The following is a 21,416-nucleotide window of genomic DNA, read 5'->3' as shown; positions in this document are numbered from 1 at the left end:
CGGGGACCCTGAGGCAGAAGCATTTCTGCCTGAAAGGTGTGAAACCGTTGAAGAGACCCAGGCTTCGTTTCCTTCAAAAAATCCGTTGCAGGCAGCGGACTGAAATTGTAGCATCGGACGACGTGCGGCCAAGTGGCCGCCCCAGGGCACGAAATCAGCGGTGTTGCCTCGAACACGCAGAGATTTTTCTCACCCATTTTCACTTGCGTTAGGGGCTGACATGAGTGTATTTGGTATCAAAATGCATTTTAAGGTTGCCTAGGTGCAAAGGGAATTCACAGAGCTACATTTGGGTTTTTCTGACCCTGTGTTTTTTTCCCCCTCTCTACCATTTTGTAGATTTCCCTCCTCACTATGTGTTGGACTTGGCCAGGTCAGTTGGAATCTTCAGCATTACGTGGTTATGCCCTGAGAGCTTGTGTGTGTGTCTTTATGTGTGGGACAGTGAATCTGTGTTCTCTGTTTACAGATGGTGGCCACAGTGGCAGTTCTCTGGGTGGGAAAGGCCCTCAGAGTAGTCAAGTTTCCTGACCTTGACAGTAATGTACCTCGAAAGGTAAAAACAAAGAAAGAAAGGAGACTTTATTTTCTGAAAAGAAGTCACCGTATGTATATATATATTTTTAATCAGTGCCTTGCACATTTAAAAACTGTCCCCCAATCCAGAGTGGTATAATGAAGGTAAAGAAGAAGTGTTGTGATATGTATTTTTTAAAAGTTCCACAATCTCTTTAAAATTAAGGAAAAAAAGCCCCTAGAAATCACGGGTTCTGTTTTAATTAATGAACACTTTTTGGGAGTACAACCATCTTGCTTGTTCTTCATCTAATCTAGCCAGTGTATTCTTCATTCATTTTTCTTCGGGTTTATTTTCTTATTCTTCTGTCTGCATCTGCTTGGCGCCACATGAAGATGAAATGCATTTCCTTTTTCTGCTGACATTAGAGTTGTGGGCTAACACATTATCATATTTTAAAGCAAAGGATGTGTTTGTCCCACATGTTTGATCATATTCATGTTTGTGTGCCCTCCCTCCCATGCTTTCCTCTCTCTTTCTGCCATAGTAGTGCTGTTTATCGAGGAATAATGTTTTTTGGGCACTATATGGGGGCCAGAATTGTATATGAGAACTAATCTTATGTTTTAAAGGGAAAGAATTTAATCATATAAACATAACTGTTTCTGTTTGAAAGGCCCTGTTTTGGCTATCTTTATTATTGAGTTTTGTTATCCCTTTTTAAATTTTCTAGACGTTTCCACTACCTCTACTATATTTTGGGAACCAAATCACGGGACTGTTCAGCACAAAGAAACTGAAGTATGGATAACTTTATTTTACTAGTGAGGTTATATAATATACTCTTAAAATTGTACTTGAATGTCAAATATTTAACACATCGTTATTGATTCTGAAATAAATGAAAGGACCAGAAAGCTTCTGTTACTAATTATTGAAGATCACACTAAAGGTTTTAGGTTAAGCTCTTTAAGTTTAAAGAGAGAAGATTTTGTTTGTTTTGGATTTTTATCCCTCAGTTTGAGATGATAGAAGTCTTAAAATGTTATAAAATGCTGTGACAGGAGATGTTCATTATTTTTCCAGCTCTATAGTAGTGAAGGATATACGCTTGGCTTTTGGAATTTAAATTTTTAAATACAATTTATGAATATAATATTTTTGACAATTCCACAAGCAAAATCAGAGGGTGGATATGAGAACTTCTGTAGTTTTTACTTTAGCATGTTAAAATAACATCAGACGGAACTCTGATTTAAGTATGATTAATATTTTATTCACTGCTATATACCTGTAGAGGCAGCGTATTCACTTTTAGAAAGAAGTGATAGCTCTCTATGTTATGACAACACCATCTTACTATCTTATAACCTCCCAATTCTTGGTTTCTCCACTTAAGGAGTATAGTGTGTGTTGGGTGTATGTAATGTTAAAATTATACACACAGGGAAACCATTTAACAGAAACGCATAGCTTCACCACTTCCATGTGAGCTAAACCCCTGTCATACTTACTGGATGATTGTAAAACAGAATGGGGAGATCTCTGAGGATCAGAGACAAAGTGTTTCCCATTTCCTCTTTCTTTAGACCCAAGAAACTTGACAGAATGACCATAATGATATCTCTGGAGAGTGTTCCATGGAAGTCATATTTATCATGGGCAGGGCATCCTTTTCCATCTCATTACCCACTTGGAAAGAAATGCAGACCTTCTGCAAAGGCTGCTTAATAGAGTTTGCTCTCTTTCATCCATTGTCATCCATTCATTCACACCCTATCTTTGCTTGCCAGCTAAATATAAGGCACTTTTTAGTGAGATGAGATATATTCATAAATAACTGTATTACAAGAGGCTATATGTTTGATCAGTGCAAGCGAAATTATCTGGGAATTTAGAGGAAGACAAAATTACTTCCACAGAAGGACAATTAAGGAATGTCTCATGGAGTAAGATTATCGTAGATGTTATTTGGAGGGTTGGGAGTGGGAAGGGAGGTCAGTAAAGAAAGGAGAAAGAGGTCTTTTTCTCTTAAAGACTAACATGATTACTTATCAGGATGTATACATAATAAGTAAAATAAAAATGTGGCTGTTAGTAGTCTTTGATAATAGATGTATGATCTCTACCATTTTCAGTGTTTCTCACTTCTAGTAGTTTTGTAAAAGCAGCCCTTTCAGGCTTTCAAATAAGAATTCTTTCTAGAGAGAAATAAGGGCTTAATTTAATCACAGACTAATCAGCATGGAATTTTTTAAATAATAATTTGGAAAATCTTTTAAAACAGTTAAAAAATAAATTGTTAAACTATTTTACCTAATTATGTTTTTTGGGTTTTTTTTGCAGCTTGCCAATGTTTACAGTTCTGAGAAGGTTCTCCATACTGTTTACAATGTTTGCTGAAGGAGTTTTACTCAAGTGAGCTAAATTTCTGATATATCTAGTCTTTAATAAACTCAAACCAGTTTAAAAAGGTAGCCAGATAATAATTGTTTAATAAAAATATTAAAATTATTTGTATTGCTTCTACTTTATCTTTTGGAAAGTTTAAGCAACTTTATCCCTTTGTTATAGGAATTGATAGTTTATGGGAGTAGTAGTTGGGAAGGTTATGAATTGGAGTTAGAAACTTGTCTGAACATGAGATATACTTTCAAGAATTCCTATACCAACTGCTGTCATTGGGTGAAGCCAGGTCAGAAACAATATATTATTTTTGTTTTGTTTTTAATCCTTACTCAAGGATATGTTTTTGTTGATTTTTAGAGAGGAAGGGGGAGAGAGAAACATCAATCGGTTGTCTCCCTTACCTGCCCTGATCAGGGATGGAACCTGCAACCTCTGTTTGTGCACTGACTGGTAATCAAACCCACAACCTTTTGATGTACAAGACAACGTTCCAACCAACTGAGCCACCCGGCCAGGGCAGTATAGGTTTTAAATAGTGTTCTTGTCTTGGCTACTTTTACTACAAATGTGTGTGACCTTTTTCTTCTTAAAGAAATTCCTATTTGCTGAAATTCAGGCTCAATAATAACAAATGATAAGAATAAGGAAAAAAAGAGTATACTTATGTATATAAGATTTTGCTTAATAAGAGGGGTCTTTTAAATATCCAATTCCTTGGAAACATTTAAAATATGACTTTATAGCTTTTTTCAAAGGTGTCTTTTTTTTTTTTTTTTCCCATGTTATAAAATATCTTTGTGAATAAAGCCACATGTATATATTTAATTTTTTTTTAATAGGAAGACTTTTTCTTGGAGTATTAAGATGACTGTATTTGCAATGATTATTGGAGCCTTTGTAGCTGCCAGGTAAGACATGGACCTATATAAGCTTATGAGCACATTAGAAATTATCAATAAGTATTAATGATGATTTACCAATAAAGATAATTTTTATAGGCAAATAAGAATCATATCTTTGAAAAGCATCCAAAAGATGCTTTAAAAGTTAAATCTTTTGGGGTTTGTTAAAATCAAGGCTGGTAAAATCAGATTCTTGGGAGTCCTAAAAGTTAAATTCATGTAATTTAGCATTTATTATACTGTCTTCTACTGATTGAGCACATACCACATGCCACGCAATTTGTTTGACATTTTTTACATGTTATATATTCACAACTCTGGAAGGTGTGGATATAATTTTTCTATTTTGTAGTTGAGGAAACTAAAATTCAGTAACTTGTTCAAAGTCATACAGCTAGTAAATAGCAGAGCTGGCTGGAATTTGAATCTTTCTGCCCGTCTTCAGAGCCTGTGTGCTTTTATAAACCATGTGGCGTATTTTTACTTTTTATGCTGCTAAAGAAAATAGTGTCTCAGAAATGGCAAATGATAATGAATTATTTGCCTTGTGGAATAATAAATAATAGAATTGCTTTATTTGGCTTCACTTAAGATATATCACAAATGCCATAACTTGGATAGTCTATTAAATTATTAAAACTTTCTCCATTGTTCTTAAGTTTTAGTTTTCAAATGGGTGGAGAAAATGTATATCCAAAGACTCAGAAAATTAAGATGATGGTTAGAAGCCTTCTATAACATTTTACTTAGCCTAGGACCTGCATATATGGGATACTAATGCCACAAATTCTGTCTGATTGATATTTTTCATTTGGGAGTTACACTGGTCCTCTTGGATTGGCTCATTTACCTTCATCATATCCCTGTGGTATAGACAGGGAGGGGGTGAGAATATAAGTCAAATTCTATTCCACCCTAAATCTCCAAGTGAAATTTCATTGTTAAAAAAGGGGGGAATAGAATAGTTGGTTACTGGAATTTCATTATATAGTTAACTGCTTTTCCTTCTAGATATTATTGCCTTGGAGAAAAATTCTATATGAGCATCCTACCTTTCTTTTAGAAGCATTTCCTTGAAGCTAGCTGGTGGGATCCAAAATTGAGCCAAACGATAGGGGTTTCTCAGAGCTAACATCTGGCCTGCAAGATTTCTGAGGAGGATTGCTATCTGGACCAGACTTGTCTAATTAGAAGATTTTACTTGGGAAAGAGATTGGGAGGAAGGAAGGGAGTCTGAAATTAGGGTTGTCAGGCTGCTTGAAAGAGGGTGTGTGCATTAGGCTTGTTCTGCCTAAAATTGCAGTGGCGTAGAGCTCCTCAGAAGTCTTGTTCCATGTAGTAGTTTAGGTACAAATATGTAGTATCTTTGCAAAATCACAGAATGTGGGACCATTATTTAGATAGGGTGCTAAAATGTGAAGGCATACATTTCTTTTCTTCTTCTTTTTTTTTTTATCCTCACCCAAGGATATTTTCTCCATTGCTTTTCAGAGAGAGTGGGGGGGGGGGGGAGAGAGAAAGGGAGAAACATCAATGTGAGAGAGACACATTGACTGGATGCCTTCTGCATCACCAGGGTGGGGGAATTGAGCCTGCATCCAAGGTTCATGCCCTTGGTCAGAACTGAACCCAGAACCCTTCAGTCTGCAGGCTGACGCTCTAACCACTGAGCAAAACTGGCTAGGGCTGAAGGCATACTTTTCTCAGATTTTCATTTATTCTGTTGAATTTAATACATTCTTATCTCTACTAAATACTAGAAAACTTTAGTTTCCCTAATGCCACTAAGTTATACCACATAGGAGCATTACGCAATTAGCACAGTATTTGAGTTCTTAACTGTGTGCTTTTGGACACTGTTGTAGCTTGATCTCAGAACTAACCATGATCCACACTTCAGAAATTCCACCTAGTGGCCCAACCACCTGTGCAAGATAGTCCTACTTTTTACATGAACCTTTGGAAAATGATGTATTAACAACTCATCCTTTTGGTTTCCTTACCTGTGAAATTGAACTCTGATGCCTTCTGCCTGCTTCAGATGTGATAGTGAATTTGGTTGCTGCTTGTGGTCTGACTTTGACTTCAGAGCAGTGTGCTATTTAACTGACATGATTGTTTATTGCTAATGATTTTAAGTGTTAGTATTTTGCATTTCTGAAGACTCTACTTAATATAAAAATTTCAGTTTGTAGCTAGAAATCAAGAAATACTAGTAGTTGATAAAATGCCTAATCTTCATTTACCTAGATAAGAATATGTTGTTGCAAATACTCTATTCAGATCTACTTAAAATTAAATGCATGTTCTTTAAATGTAAGTTGGTGTTAAAGTGTTGCTTATGTTTTGCAGCTCTGACTTGGCTTTTGATCTGGAAGGATATGTTTTTATTTTGATAAATGATGCCCTGACAGCAGCAAATGGCGCATATGTAAAACAAAAATTAGATTCAAAGGTAGGTAGCAATCTAAAGTTTCTTTAAGAGATGTTTACCAGTCTTGGGAATGATAATGTCAATTTGTCAGGGAAGAAGCGGGGAATAAAGAAGAATATTGAGGAGGGATGGTAAAGAAACAGGATCTCTGAGAGTAGTTTATAAATATTCATGGATGTATTCTAGAGGCCTTGGTGAGGGAACTGGACAAGAAAGAAATATCTGAAAGCCCTTGAGCAGATTTGAAGAGAAGTGAGTGTTGGAAGGGACTGCAGAAAAAGAATGGACTTTGTGTATTTGTCCTTCAAATAATGGGAAACCTTAGGGAGCATTACGATCTTTCTGAGGGGCAACACCGAGTTCCCTGGCCTAGATCTCATACACATGAACTTTGTATACCCAGCTCTTCTCTCTCAACTTGCAGCATGCACACAAAGGCTTTAAAGACATTTGTTGTTAGTTTTTCTACTATATACTTTGTGTATAGACACACTAAATTTTATTTTTAGATCAAGTCAGATAATCAGAAAGCTGAGTATTTGAGCCACATTGCTTTATTACATTATGGTGTAAGATTACATTATTATAAGAAGAGGCTATATGGAACTGAGCTTTACATATCATAGGGTTGTTATTGAAGGAGTTGTCCTTTTTATCATAATGTATCCTATATGGGGACCCACATGAGATATTTATCATAGATGTCACCATAGTTTTTCCTGAATAGCTGGTGTATTTTATCTCATTGTAACTGACCATGGCTTTATCATATTCTCCTACCCGTGTTTTCAGTCAGATGACCTTATCTGCTTAGTTTGTGCAGTATTTCTGAAACTACTTCTGGTCCTTTTTTGGAGTTCAGATAATAAATATCAATGACCTATCTACTCTATAGTAGTATTAATATTGAGTTTGTATCATCTTGGCAAGGGGCTTTGCCTTCTCCAGAAACAACCCTAAGATGCATGACCATCCCAATACCTCTCGTTTTCAGAGAATATTTATTTTTTAATATCCTTGAAGAACTAGGGACAGTGTAGATCTGTTTCTAACAAATTTTCTTTAAACATAACTTTTATGTCTTGTTTTCCATGTACTTGTCTTGACAATTCTGTATGATGATTGCATTTTAATGGAAGCCACTATTAAAAAATTTATCTTTTTGAAATAGCAAAAGGAAAGAGACCAGTTAGAGATTTAGTTTTTATCCCATTTTTCCCCCCTCCAGCTCATTTGCTGCTTTGGAAAATAGGTATGAATAATAAAATTTCATTTTTCCAGCAGCCTCATCTCTCTCAGTATTGTCATAGTAGAGTTTTTCTGTGACGATGGAAATCTTCTGTATTTCTACTGTCCATTAATGGTTGCCACTAGCCACATGTGACTGTTGAGCACTTGATAAGTGACTGTACTACTGAGGAACTGAATTAGTAGTTTAATGTAATTGTAATTAAATTGAAATAGCTGCATATGGCTAGTGGCTATCATATTGTACAGCACAGTCTAGAGTATATCCTGGAACATAGAAAAAAGCAAAGAGGATTTCTGAGTATTTCATTCCCAGGAGAGCCCTTTAGTTCCTTTCATAGAAATGACTTGTGACTTATTTGTATGAGACCTTTTAAGCATTATTGATCTGCTTTCATAGTGCATGGATTAGGAGCAACAAACTAGAAGATGGATTCTTTTTAGATGCAGAGAGAGGCTTACCAGCAGTATAAAAGGTCAGCTAACAATAAGAGAAACAAACAAGAAAACTATAAAAATCAGATGGAGTACTCAGAAATGATTCAGGGGCTATTAAACAGCTTTAAGTGCAACACCACATAAGAACAAAATATAGCCCTGGCCAGTGTGGCTCAGTTGGTTAGAGTGTTGTCCTATACACATAAAGGTGGTGGGTTCGATTTCTGGTCAGGGCACATAACCCAGATTGCGGGTTCCATCCCTGTTAGGGGCCTGTGTAAGAGGCAGCCGATCGATGTTTCTCTCTCACATGTTTCTCCCTCCCTCCCTGCCTCCCTTCTCTTTCTAAGATCAGTTAAAAAAAACCCCACACAATATAGTACTGCATGTTTATAATGATGCCCTAAGTTAAATTTTAGTCTATGTACTTTCTTTAAAAAGCAGGAGGAAAGATATTCAAAACAGTTAAAATGTGAAAAGAAAAACAGAACAGTTTGGCATTTGTCAGTTATCTGGATGGGTGTGTGTGTATGTGTGTGTGTTTGTGTGGTGTGTAGGCATCCTCTTTAAGAGATGGATAACACTTATGCCTCTGGCTGACTGGAGTCCTGTTTAAGGTGGTTTTGTCCTATGGCTTTTTCCTTGTTGCCTTAGAAGTGAGACATTCCTTTTCACTGATGCTTGTGGTCGCCATAAGCAATCAGTTTTTTGGTTTATCCGAGAGGCAGTATGGCCCCACTGAGAAGCTTTTGATCGGGAGTTTTTATTATGTATAATCCCAGGACTGCTTATAATCATGAGTAATGTGGCATGAAAACTTAGGGCTGCATTTTAGACATGAATGCAGCTGTTGAATTTAAAACATTTTTAACTTTAAAGAAATCACACAAGTAATACATATTTATAATAAAAGTAGTAGAAAGCATAGATAAGCAAGAGGAAGAAAATAGAAATCTTCCTTAATTCTACCATCAAGTGAGAAGCACCGTTTTGGTGGATATCCTTTAGTGTGTGTGTGCACACACTTATGTACACACTTAACTATGTGTAAAATTTTTAAAGAGCAATGCTGTATAATGTTTTCTAACACATTTTCACCTACTACTGTTTCATGAACACCTCTCAGTATTAAACATTTTTAATGGCTGTATAATGTTTCTTTGTATGGTTGTATCATAGTCTAACTAGTTTTCTGTTATTGGATATTTGTTTTCAAAGCTTCTTTTGAGAAGTTAGTTTGACTTTTTTTAATAATTCAGTGATCTTTTAATCACAGAAGTTAGGCAAATATCATGTCCTTGTCCTTACTACTTCTTCAGCCCCCTGACCTGCCAAACTCTGGCCTACTTTTTAAGGTGACTGCATCCCAATGAAATGCCCCAGAAGTGTGTGAGTCAGAGGTAGACCCAGAGTTCTCATAGGCTCCCTGTGTTTGAAGATGTGCGTGGTCCTCATTGCTCCCTAGTAGCTGAGGTACAACTAGTCATACTATGTTTAGGGAATTGTAGATATAGTAATCTTCATTTTTAATGTACTTCACCTATGCATTTACAGAAATACTTCACTGGGAAGTTATAGGTGTCTGTGTTGGTACATGTGTGAGTCTGTCCATCCATCTCTCTCTCTTAAAATTTTTTTTAAATATTTTTTTATTGATTTTTTTAGAGAGAGAGGAAGGGAGAGGAAGAGAGAGAGAAACATCAATGTGAGAGAGAAACATCAATTGGCTGCCTCCTGCACGTACCCTACTGGGGATGAAGCCCACAATCCGGGTATGTGCCCTTTTCGGTGCCCAGGATAATGCCCAACCAACTGAGCTACACTGGCCAGAGCCATCCATCTCTTTTAAATGGCACTCTGCTATGGTTCTGAAAAGTCCAAGACTAACTTAATGATTTTTTATTCAGTTCTGGAAAGGGAAGGGCTTCAAGGAAGAATTTCTATTGAGATGTGTACATTTGTTCAAAATAATCTCTTCCATATTTACTGTTTTGAGGCAATAGTTGATGTCATTTTTATTTCTCTGATTTTAAACACTCAAGGAATTTACCTTAAATTAATTTTAAAACATGTATTTTTTATTTTTCTTTAGAAAGCTTAGGCTATTTCTTAATGTTTGAGAACTTCTGACTTGCCTAATTTGCTTTGTATATTGTGCAGGAGGTGTGTGTGTAGGTGCGTGTATAATGAGGGTAGTACTTTATGTCGGGTTTTGTATATTTATCTGCTAGAACCAAATGAAACACCTAATTGTTTACTGTCCTAGGAGCTGGGAAAATATGGTCTGCTCTATTACAATGCACTGTTCATGATTCTGCCCACCCTGGCCATTTCGTATTTTACAGGAGATGCACAAAAGGTAGGCTTTCTAACTATGGTTTAATGGTGTATATTTTTTAATTGTATTGTTATGTATAGACAAAAGATAAATGGTGGAGTTGTTAAGTAATGTGCTTATTAAGGGACCAAAGACTGAGAATGTACTTTTTAGCTTGCTAATGTCATGCTAACCTTTTTTCTTGGCATAAGAATTGGATAGTACTAAAATGGCTCAAAACAGCTCCGGTTGCCAACATAAAAATAGTACATGCCTACTAGTGTCCTTTTCTTATAGAGCCAGAAGGATAGATGAAGGAAATTTTTACATTTCTACTAAACTACAAAATAGGAATAGTAGCAAACTACCTTTGAAAAACAAAAAAAATCTTGAAATAGTATAATTCTTCAGATTTAAAATTCTAGGCATCTCTAGAAGCTCTCTGTTTTGGTGTAAAATTTGTCATCCTGGCTTAAATCCCAAACTGGTTTTTTCCCTCAGGAGATATTTAGCACTGTGTGGTGACAACCATATAAATAGCAAATAATATAATAGTTTACTCACTTTTTGCAAATGTTTAACTAAATAAACCCAAAATAGAGTAACAAAATAAATCCAGACAAAATTTTTTCTCTAAAACAAGCTCATATTCATAGGCAAAAAATTAATACCATTTTGTTAGATTTCACAAAATTTTGCAAACTACATAAATGGAAACCTAGAATTCTGCCAAGGATTTCTGTACCAACAATCCTTCTAATGATTCCTCTGGCTAGTAGTTTTTCAGAATAAATGTGTTGGTTATTTACTCTAATAACAGTGACAATTCCCACAAATCAGTGGGAGCAAAATAAAGAAAAGGTTTTTGAAAGTAGTTAGACTGTAAAAAATTGCTGTTGAATCAAAGGTAGGCAAAGACTGTTTATAAAGCTGTTTTTTGTTTTTTTCATCAAGAACTTTCTTTAAAAAAAAACTGGCACAGATCATCTTCAACATGTGTGATGGTCTTAATGAACTGTGTGACCTGGCTGCCAGCAGGCCTACAAATGACACCAAAGTAGAAAACAGAGCTATTGCTTTGACTAATGAACAGTGTTAAGTAGGTATTTTGTGGCTGCAAAAAACGTGGGAAGAGAAACTAACATTTATTGAGTCCCTATTATGGACTAGTCACTTTATGTATGTGTTATATTGTAGTCCCCATACAGCTCTAGAAAGTTTGAATTATCTCTCTTTTGCCCAGATGGAAATAAAGATTCAGAGAGATTAAGCAACTAGCCCAATGTCACACTGTCTGTGGGTTGTAGAATCAGGATTTAAACCCAAGCTTGACCCCAAAGGTCATGGTCTTTCCAGTGTTCTGCCTTCCTCTAGCAGACTCTGGCAGAAGCAACCCTCACTCTAGCTTTGGAGCAAGAATGTAATATAAAATAACCAGGCCCTTCTTGGCAACACAGATGATTCCAAATCTTGAGGCCAATCTGTACATGCAAAAGTTGGAAGGATTAATGTAGGTATGTTATTCTACACACTTGGCAAAGATGGAATTTTCATTGACTTGAAACTGACTAGTAGCTGCTTGAAAAAACTGAACCAAAGGAGAAATTTCTTCATTCCAGAGTGATTATCATTTAACTAGACGTTATATGCATAATTCATGCATATTTCATAGTTCAGTAACATACATTTTATTTGGAATGCTGCAATATAATTAAGAATGTCTACTCATTGTGGAAAAATTATTCTGCCACTGTATTAGGATGAGATTTAGTTTTCCTCTTATTCTTATTTTCTTTTTTTTAAGCAGAGGAGTGAAATTTGAGTAATCTTTTTTCCCCAATGAAAATGCCAGGCAAAGATCAAGAAAAGTTTATTTTGGAAGAATAATGGTTCATCTAAATACTTTCAAGTTGGGATAATAAACTAGTTATGGAAGCTGAAATTGTTGCCTTGTAATCAAACCCCACCAGTATTTTGATTCTCACATGTTTATTCACTCTCACCTATTAGAATAATGTGGTTCTTATAACACTTTTATTGGGGTATAGATGGACACACTAGGTGACAGTCTTATAATCTCGTGATCTTTTTCTTAATACTCTCTCCTTAATCTGCTCTCACTCTAACATTCTCAAATAGTTAAGTGCTATTGTGTGTCTCACAGTGTTAGGCACAGGTGATAGAAAAAAGAAGATGCGTTAGGTTGTATTCTTGCCTTTGAGGACCATACAGTCACCTTGTGGAGCAGACCTGCCACCATCAGAGCAATAAACTATTACAGGTTTTGTAGAAGAAATGTTTTGGGTGCATTGTAGGTTATAAAATGGAAGATCAAGTCTGTGTCCTTGTTGGGAATGGGGTGCCTCAGGGAGCTTTGCCTATGCTCAGAATTAAAATATGAGTGATATGAGTAATCAGTATTGTTTTGTAGGTTGTGAATTAAATTTGAAACTTAAGAAGTAAGAATTCTAAGTTTAGTTCTATTCCTAAATTCCTGAGATAAGTCACTATAATTTCCTTTAAGTTCAATTCAGATTAGTATTTCTGAGCATCTTTCTTGTGCTAAGAAAGCCCTGTGCTAAGTTCTCTTGGGACTATATGAGAAATATAACAGTTCTTGCCACACAAAGAAGACATTTGTAATGCTACCGAGATGGTGTAAGATCTAGCACCAAAGTGCATGCCCATCAGTTAGTACTATAAGTATTCAGGTTAGGAAGAAATTTGTATGGGTTTCATATCAAGATTGGCTTTTTAAAGGAGATAGGGCTTGGTTTTCTTATCTACCAAATGCAACAAGTAATGCTAACCTATTCTGGGGTTTGCTGTTGAGAAATAACTTAGAGAGGTGGTTGAGCGGTTTGCTTTTATTAACCAGCACAGAAACAATGGGTGGAAGCCATAGGCAGCGTAATGTGTCCAAGAGGCTTATAGTATTCTACAAGAGGTTGCGGTTGACTTCTTCCACTGGAAAATTCAGTCTCATAGCAGTCAATGGGCAGTTTATCTGAAGTCTGGCAAGAAGAGTTCACATTACAGAGTGAGATATATGGCAGGATTTCAGGTAAGAGTTTTCTAGTAAGTCAGGTTCGTTTTCAGTATGTGTCTTTTAGACCTGTGTCTTATGTCCAAAGTATGTATACCTCTAAGTAGACAGACATTCATGCATGTGCATGTCTTTTTAAAAAATATATATCTTTATTGATTTCAGAGAGAGGAAAGGAGAGGGAGAGAGAGATAGAAACATCAATGATGAGAGAGTCATTGATCGGGCCTGCAACCCGGGCATGTGCCCTGACCGGGAATCAAACCCCGATCGCCTGGATCCTAGGTTGACGCTCAACCGCTGAGCCATGCCCAGCCGGGCGTGTGCATGTCTTTTTTAAAGAATGGGTACTTTTTCATGTGGCGGTTTCTCTTAAATAAAGCTGTTCCCATGTTAACAAATTGGGCCTACTCCTGGCCTTTAGTAATAATTTATCGGGTATGATGCTTTGTACCGGACAAGGTCCTCCCGCAGACATTATTTTCCCTGATCCTCATTGTATACCTGTGAGGTAGGTTGTTTCCTGATTTATAGAGGTTAAGGACATGCTTAAGGTTGCACAGTGGCAGAACTTAGAAGTAGAGCCTGTCTGTCTGACTCCAAATGAATCCTTTGCTATTTGCATGACTACATCTGTGCTCCCTCCCTGACTTATAGTTTTCCCCAGTTTGGGACTCTCACGCAGGGCTTTCTTACAGAACAAGCTGCTGAACATGAGAAACACCTCAGGTAGTATTAGAAGTGGAGTCTCTGCAGCTTGGCCTTGTTGTTACTTAATTGTTTACAAATAATCATATTTCTTTCATTCACTGAATATTTATTGAGCGCTTATTATGTGTCAGGTGCTGTTCTAAGTTAAAAAAAAAAAAGACATGTTGCTGTTTTAAAGGAACTTGCATTCCAGTGGGGTGAGATAGACTAAACATAATTGTACACTAAGAGCTATGAAGAGAAGTAAAACGAGAAGAGTGATTGGAGAAGTCCCATTTTGGATACGATGTTTAGGAAAAGCATCTGTAAGTTTTTTTTGAGGAGGCGTTCAGTAGGACCGAGAGGCCAATTGCTGTGGCCCTGCGGAAGGAGTAATCTAGGTCAAGGGAAGAGCAGGTTGTAAGTGCTGAGATAGGAGTGTTTAGCTTGTTCACAAGGAACAGTTTCTGAGTAAGTAAATCCCAGGAAAAGTCAAAGTGGGCCTTGAAAGATGTGGAGGGAGAGAAATAGAAGGTATATTCCAGGTGTAACTAATAGCACAAGCACAGGCATAGCTTGCAAGAACCAGACTCTTCAGTATTGTTAGAAGGAGAAAATCAGAGACTTTGGAGACTTCAGAAGAGACTTTAGAGAGCATCTGGTTCAGGTCTCTTATTTCACAGATGAGGAAACTGGGACCCAAAGATGGCTCAGGACTATAACCCAGATTTCGTGACTCTATGACTAGTGCTTTCGCTCTTACAACCACACCACACCGTGCTTCCTTCTAAGTTGGCACCAGTGTTAAATACAGAAATTTGAAATTGACTCTGCAGATAGTGACACATCCCTAAAAGTAAGTGGTACAGGGGAGAGAATTTGGGGCCAGAAGTCAGTAGACCAGCAATCTCTTAAGTCTGTCCCTGACCGTGGTCTGACTTTGGACAAGACCCTGTGCTCTCCTGACCTGCTTTGTCATGTGTAAACTGAGTAGGTTGGATCAACCAAGTTGGTTGGTTCTCTAGATAGGGCCCTTTCCAGGGCTGAGACAGAGTTTCTGGGAAGTAAAAGGCGTGCCAGTGTGAAATTGAGGCTGCTGTTCTGACAGCTGGCATGAGCCCAGCTGCTTTCTGATTCCTGGTAACCAGTGCTGATAAACTATTCTCACCTGTTGGGCTCCTGGCTTTCCTGACCCAGATCTGTTAAGTATTGAATAAAAAAATCTCCAAGATAAATTGTTCAATGAAAAGCACAGTGTAAAACAGGGTGTGTGATATGCTGCCTTTTGAGCAAAATAAAAAGGGGACAATAAGAATATATATACACATACATTTTATTCACTAAGTAAAGAAACTGAAAGCATATACATGACACTAATAAAGTATTAGTTTTCCTGTGTGTGTGTGTGTGTGTGTGTGAGAGAGAGAGAAAGAGAGAGAGAGAGAACACAAGGTGGGTGTGGGGGAGCATGAAACTTTGCTCTGCTCTGCAAGATTCTTTTTGCTGGTCTAATAGTTAAATCTATATGAGACAAATTAACAAGATAAAATAACCAAGTTTAATTACATATATACATATGGGGACACTACATACATGTGAGGTTCAGGGACAGAAAGTTAAAATGAGGTATATATGACATTCTAATCCAAGGATGAGGAAAGGTGCTTTGGGGCTTCAGAGGAAGGTTATTGGGAGATGATGGTAAGAACATGTTTAGTCATTAGTAGTTTGCCCTGCCATATAGATAGGTCAGAAAGGTATCTGATAACTCTTATTATGGGGAAGACCCTTAATTTAAATCCTTCTGAGAGAGGGCATGAAAAGTTTCTCTGGAGCCTGCAGTATGTCAGTTGCCTTTAGTGTAAAATACCACAGAGGCACATCTTTGGGTGACTCATTCTGAACCCCTACAAAGGTAACAGGAATGGGAGGGAGACATTATTATTTATCTTTTTATATTTTTTTGATTGTAGAACCATGTGACTGTATTTTAAATTATATTTTATAAAAGTAACAATAAAAAAGGATAAAGTGTTTTTAAAAAATAAATGACTATCCAGTGATGAATTCTAAATTTTAAAATGACTGGGGGAGATAGGACAAGTTAACTTACTCTCATTCAGAGTTGCAGACTCGCTACCTAGAATGTAAATTGAGACAGAATCGGATACAAATTATTTTTCTTCAAATCCCACTGTTAACTTTAGTAGGCAGAAGATGGAAAACTTCCTCTGTTAGGACAGGAATCCAGTGAGAGGGCGCTGAAAGGTCAGCTCCCAAGGAGGCAGGAGTTGTACAGACCAGTTGATGGGACTGACAGCCCTTTAAGCAAGAATTGGAGGGCAAGGAAGAAGAAAATTTACCATAAAAACTGAAAGATCCAACTGAACAACTCACCCACCCCAGTGAGTACATAATACAAGTCACTCACAAAGCATTCTGAGAAGCCAAACCGGTGTGTATGTGATTAAAAAAAAAAATTTTATTCAAAATTTTCAAAGCTCTGAATTTACCAGAAATCAAGGAACCAATACTATTTCAGCATTTAGATTTTTAAAACATATGTTTTCTAACTTTAAAAGATTCTTTTTTAAAAAAAGCAACAAAACAAAACTGTGTATCATGCAAAAGCCAGCTTACTGTTAATAAAAGATATCTAGTTAACTAGATAAAGGCAGAGCCAGCATCAGTTGACTAATGACTTTCTAAAGTCATTTTTATGGTAATGACTTTCTAAAGGGTCAGGACAGACTGTGTTTAAACTTGTGAGTTGCTGCCTCCAGAAGGGAATGTCTGCAGCACAAAGCCAGTGATTCAGAGTCCCAGGAATTGGAGCTGGCCTTCTGACAGCACACCCCGCTAGGTGTTCTCATGTAGGGATGGGAGAACAGACCCCTTGCTGTAGATCTCACAAGGCCAGTACTGTAGGCACTGGTACATTGTATAATGTCTTCATTATATCACTGGTTATATTAAATGGCTCAGATGAGTTTTACAAGAAAACTTGCTGCATAAATCATCTACCTGGAGGTGTCTCTTAATAAGCATTGCCAACTAAATAAGAAGCATTTTTAGGCTGTTGGCTTGGCCTCTCCAGAGTTGTTTATCTTTTCTGGGCCACTGTGTGGACCACAAAGACTGATTCGCAAACCCTGAATTATTCTTTCCACATGGAGACAGGTCCCTTCTCCTTCCCGGACCTCGGTATTCCATAGATAAAACAGGAAGGTTGGATCAGTTATTGTTTAGTTATGAATGATGAGCTCTTTCTCTTTGTGTATTGTTTGATTGACAAAGTAATGTTTTTACCCATTCTACCTTTGAGAATATTTCTTTTTCAAATAAAAGTGACTTGGTAAGCTGGAGTATGTAGTTTTGCCATGATACATAGGTTTTCCATAGATGGCAGAGCCTAGCAAGCAGAGCAGAGGTAGTGAAGATACCTGGGTTCCGATTCCTTGTCTGAGCTAGGAGCACAAGGGAGAGCAGGAAAAGTTGTGGCAAATGGTTACAATAGTGCAGAAAATAGGGTAGGGTGTACCCTAGGACCACTTTCCCAAGGTAGGCAGGAAACCCATTCAGATCATTGGCACCACTGACATTCTCTTCTGTTTTAGCTAGGTTCCTAGCAGTTTACTTTCTAGGATAAGGTTTCAGGGGTTTTTTACATAGTTTTTTGGGGAAAAGAATTTTCAAAATAGAATTATATCACTCATCAACCTTCTTCTTTAATATGAAGTCCAAAGACTAAGTGGTTTGTTTATTTTTAGACTTTATACTAAGGGAGATATCAAAACACTTAAGAAAATGTCCCAGTCATGATTTGGAATTTATTTCACATCTCAAGTAAATTGGCGACTCTTTTCTTAGCAAATATTCCTGGGAGTAAGAATGGTTGTATCTTAGACTGAAGTGCACATTGAAATTATTTCATGCTTTTCACTAGATTAGGCGTGGTGAATTGGTGCTGTTATCTTGTGCTCCTTGCAGATAAATGCCATGTAGTCATAGCACTTTTTGCTAAACCTAGACATAGCCTGAGACTGTTCCACCAAGACAGTGGTCCAGACAGCCAAAATCAGTTGATTAGAGTTGGTACATAAGACAAATCTGATTATATCCCTGGACTAGATTTCATTGATTGTGTTATTGATTATGTAGTGTTTGATGCCCCATCTTACTTGCTTTTTCAATTTCTTTAACTGAAGCAGCTAAAGAACACTTTTTTAAATTACACCTTTTTCAAAATATTTTTATTTAAATAAAAGTCTCATTCAAACAAATGCCTAGTTTTAGGAAGTCCATATAACCCATTTGTCCATTGGTTATGCCACATTCTTTTCATGCCTGTGGTGTGTATTTCCTTCATCCAAAACAGAAGAAAAGCCTAAGAAAGCATCTTTGTATATTCAGTCTGCACTCCAGCCACCACTCAGCCAATATTGAAGATTGCAGGCCTTGTGGCAGAGAGCCCATCTAGTTCTGTGTCGCACAGAATGAATAAGCAGGTTATTTTCTTTAGTCTTCTCTAGAGGCAGAAGTTTTGTTTTGTTTTAAAAGTTTTTGGTTTTTTTTTTTCCTGATTAACAATGTACATGTTCACTGTGAACTTCTGTCTTAGGGGGGAGAAAAATTCGCTTGCAAATTTATCACTGAGAGATAATAGTGGTGGAAGTTTAAGTCAATAATAATCTCTTCTGTATGTAAATTTTGTGCACATTTAAAGTGTCATGGTCAGATAATATTCCAGTGAGAGAGAGAGAGAGAGAGAGAGAGAGTGTGTATGTGAGTGCATGTGCATAACTTCTTTATCCATTCACTGGCAGTTGGACACTTAGGTTGTTACCATATCTTGACTACTGTGAATAAGTTGCAGTGAATATGGCAGTGCTGGTATCTCTTCAAGATCCTGATTTCATTTCCTTTGGATAAATACCCAGAAGTGGAATTGCTGGATCATGAGGTAGTCCTCGTTTTAGTTCTTTGAGGAACCTCTGTACTGTTTTCCATTGAGGTTGTACCAATTTACATTCCTACCAACAACATACAAGCGTTCCCTTTTCTCCACCCTTGCTATACTTGTTATCTCTTGTCTTTTTGATAATGACCATTCTAACAGGTGTGAAGTGATAGCACAGTGTGCTTTTGATTTGCATTTCCCTGATGATTAATGATGTTGAGCACCTTTTCATCTATCTGTTGTCCATTTATATATATGTCTTTGGGAAAATGCCTGTGTAGTTCCTCTGTCTGTTTTTTAATTGGGTTATTTTTTTTGCTGTTGAGTTATATGAGTTTCTTACAGATTTTGGATATTAACCCCTTATCAGATATGTGGTTTGCAGATATTTTTTCCCATTCAGTAGGTTGCCTTCTCATTCTGTTGATGGTTTCTTTACTGTGCAGCAGCTGTTTAGTTTGATATGTTTCTTCTTATTTACTTTTTGCTTTTGTTGTTTGTGCTCTTGGTGTCATATCCAAAAAATTATTATTAAAACCAGTGTGATGGACCTTTCCCCTCTATATTTTAGGAGTTTTATTGTTTGAGGCTAAAATTTCTTTATCATGATTGTAATAGTGGTTACATGACTGTATACATTTATCAAGACTTATGCACTTATAATTGGTATATTTTATTTTTTAAATATTATGCCTCAACAAAGAAAGAACCGTAAACACACTGAATGTTTACTGTCAAGTGCTGTGTTAGGAATATGATTAGAAAAATGTGATATGGGTCCTCTCTCCGGGCAGCTCACAGTCTGTGGAGTTGGTGTAGAAAGACACAGTTCAGAGACATAAAAGCCCTATAGAGAAGTATATCTGCTGAGGCACAAAGAAAGGTGTTCTTGGGTAGGGAAAGTCCACAAAGGAGGTACTTGACCTTAGTGTGATAGGTGAACAGAAGCTAGGTAAGTGCTGAGGGGAAGGGCATTCCAGGCAAGGGCACGTGAGTGTAAAACTGCATGTCATGTTTTATAAACCACAAGGAGCCCGGTATTGCAGGAGCCCTGGAGCTGTGAGATTATGTGCATGTGGTTAGAGTAGAAGCTGGACTGGCTGGCAGAGAAGTGAAAGATGAAATGTTTCTCAAATTTGCTTATCAGATTCATATTGCAAGAGAAATTACGTACTTGAGAGAGAAACCCTCTGTCTTGGATGAGAGATGAGATGATCAATGTTCCCATTTATGTCTCTCCATTCTGTTGCTTTTGGCTTAAAAACAAAACAACAAAAATCCTTGCTTTTACAATCAACTGTTTTAAAATAGTAATTCTCCCTGGACAGACCTCTGCTGAATTTGTGTAACTAAGGCTGTACTTGAGCTTTCACATATTATGGAGGGAGTATGTTTTAATGTTTGAGAAGGCCTTTGATAATAGCCATCTGGGAGAACTGAGATTTGCCTCATGTGGTTTGTGCCTTCAAGCAAATGACCAGTTTCTTTGTACCAACAGGGAGAAGTACAAAATCTCTCCCACATTACATTTTGGAAAGGAGAAACCTTCTGTAACTGCTTAATGATTCAGTTCCATATGAAATTCTTGAACATCAGCCTCTATCCTTGGAGGGACGCAGGGAAATGTGTGTATACGTGGTGGGAGCAAGCACACAGGATTTTGATTAATAGGACAGCTGATTTTGCTCTAAAATCGAATGCTTTGTTGTATATTACAGGCAATGGATTTTGAAGGCTGGGCCGACACCCTCTTTCTTCTGCAGTTCACCCTCTCTTGTGTAATGGGGTAAGCCTCTGCTGCCTTGTTAGCAGGTAGTTTTACTAGAGAAATGTGTTCTCGGCTCCTTTTGCATCCTTCCTCAGTATCCTTTTTTGTCTCTTGAGTATATCAGCTTAGGATAAGTAAGCCTCCAGATTCACGTGGTTTCACAGCCCTTGGGAATGTGTCTTCAGGGTAACTAAACTAATCCCAAAGTCATGCTTAGAAGGATAGAGAAAAACTAACATTTACCCAATAACATAGTAGGTGGTAAGCACCGTTATTTTCAACATTATTTTTCACCATATAGTTCATGCATTATTTTATTTTTGCGTTGACCATTTGGGAGATATTGTTGTCCTTTTACCTACCTCAGAACTCAGGTAGGTTGAGTTTGCACAGTTAGTAGGTAGCAGTGCCAACCCTTGAATTTGGGGGGACTGTTTGACTCCTCACTACCTGGGTGTCTTCCTCTTAGAAGAGTGTATGTAGAAGGCTGGAGGGTACCTGCAAATGTGTCTCTTCACCTCCTTGTTTCCTAACACATTTTTCCTCAACTAGTTAGTTCAGTTGATATTTGTGACTGAATCTGGTACAGGGTAGGTACATAGTGAGCTTCAAAATAAACTTGACATGGTGCCTTAGTACTGAGGTCTTTGTGCTCAGAAGCCTCATTATAAAGCTGGGAGTTCCACC

At 37.2% G+C, this 21,416-nt stretch overlaps 1 protein-coding gene across 2 annotated transcripts in view; it reads left to right on the top strand.

Moving 5' to 3' along the window:
• Positions 1 to 21,416, top strand: part of SLC35D1 (solute carrier family 35 member D1) — a 41,547-nt gene that overhangs the window by 1,658 nt on the left and 18,473 nt on the right. The window contains exons 2-9 of one of the 2 annotated variants that reach the window (XM_081144466.1): positions 340 to 373; positions 470 to 556; positions 1,251 to 1,318; positions 2,864 to 2,935; positions 3,766 to 3,834; positions 6,181 to 6,283; positions 10,215 to 10,307; positions 20,680 to 20,747. In XM_081144466.1, coding sequence (XP_081000592.1) covers positions 340 to 373; positions 470 to 556; positions 1,251 to 1,318; positions 2,864 to 2,935; positions 3,766 to 3,834; positions 6,181 to 6,283; positions 10,215 to 10,307; positions 20,680 to 20,747 — 594 coding nt within the window. The remainder of the gene's footprint in view (positions 1 to 339; positions 374 to 469; positions 557 to 1,250; positions 1,319 to 2,863; positions 2,936 to 3,765; positions 3,835 to 6,180; positions 6,284 to 10,214; positions 10,308 to 20,679; positions 20,748 to 21,416) is intronic. The other variant, XM_081144467.1, reaches the window with a different exon arrangement.

This window comes from Miniopterus schreibersii (genome assembly GCF_964146895.1).
Source record: "Miniopterus schreibersii genome assembly, chromosome: 8".
NCBI lineage: Eukaryota > Metazoa > Chordata > Mammalia > Chiroptera > Miniopteridae > Miniopterus > Miniopterus schreibersii.
This window is presented reverse-complemented; position numbering and strand designations above follow the sequence as displayed.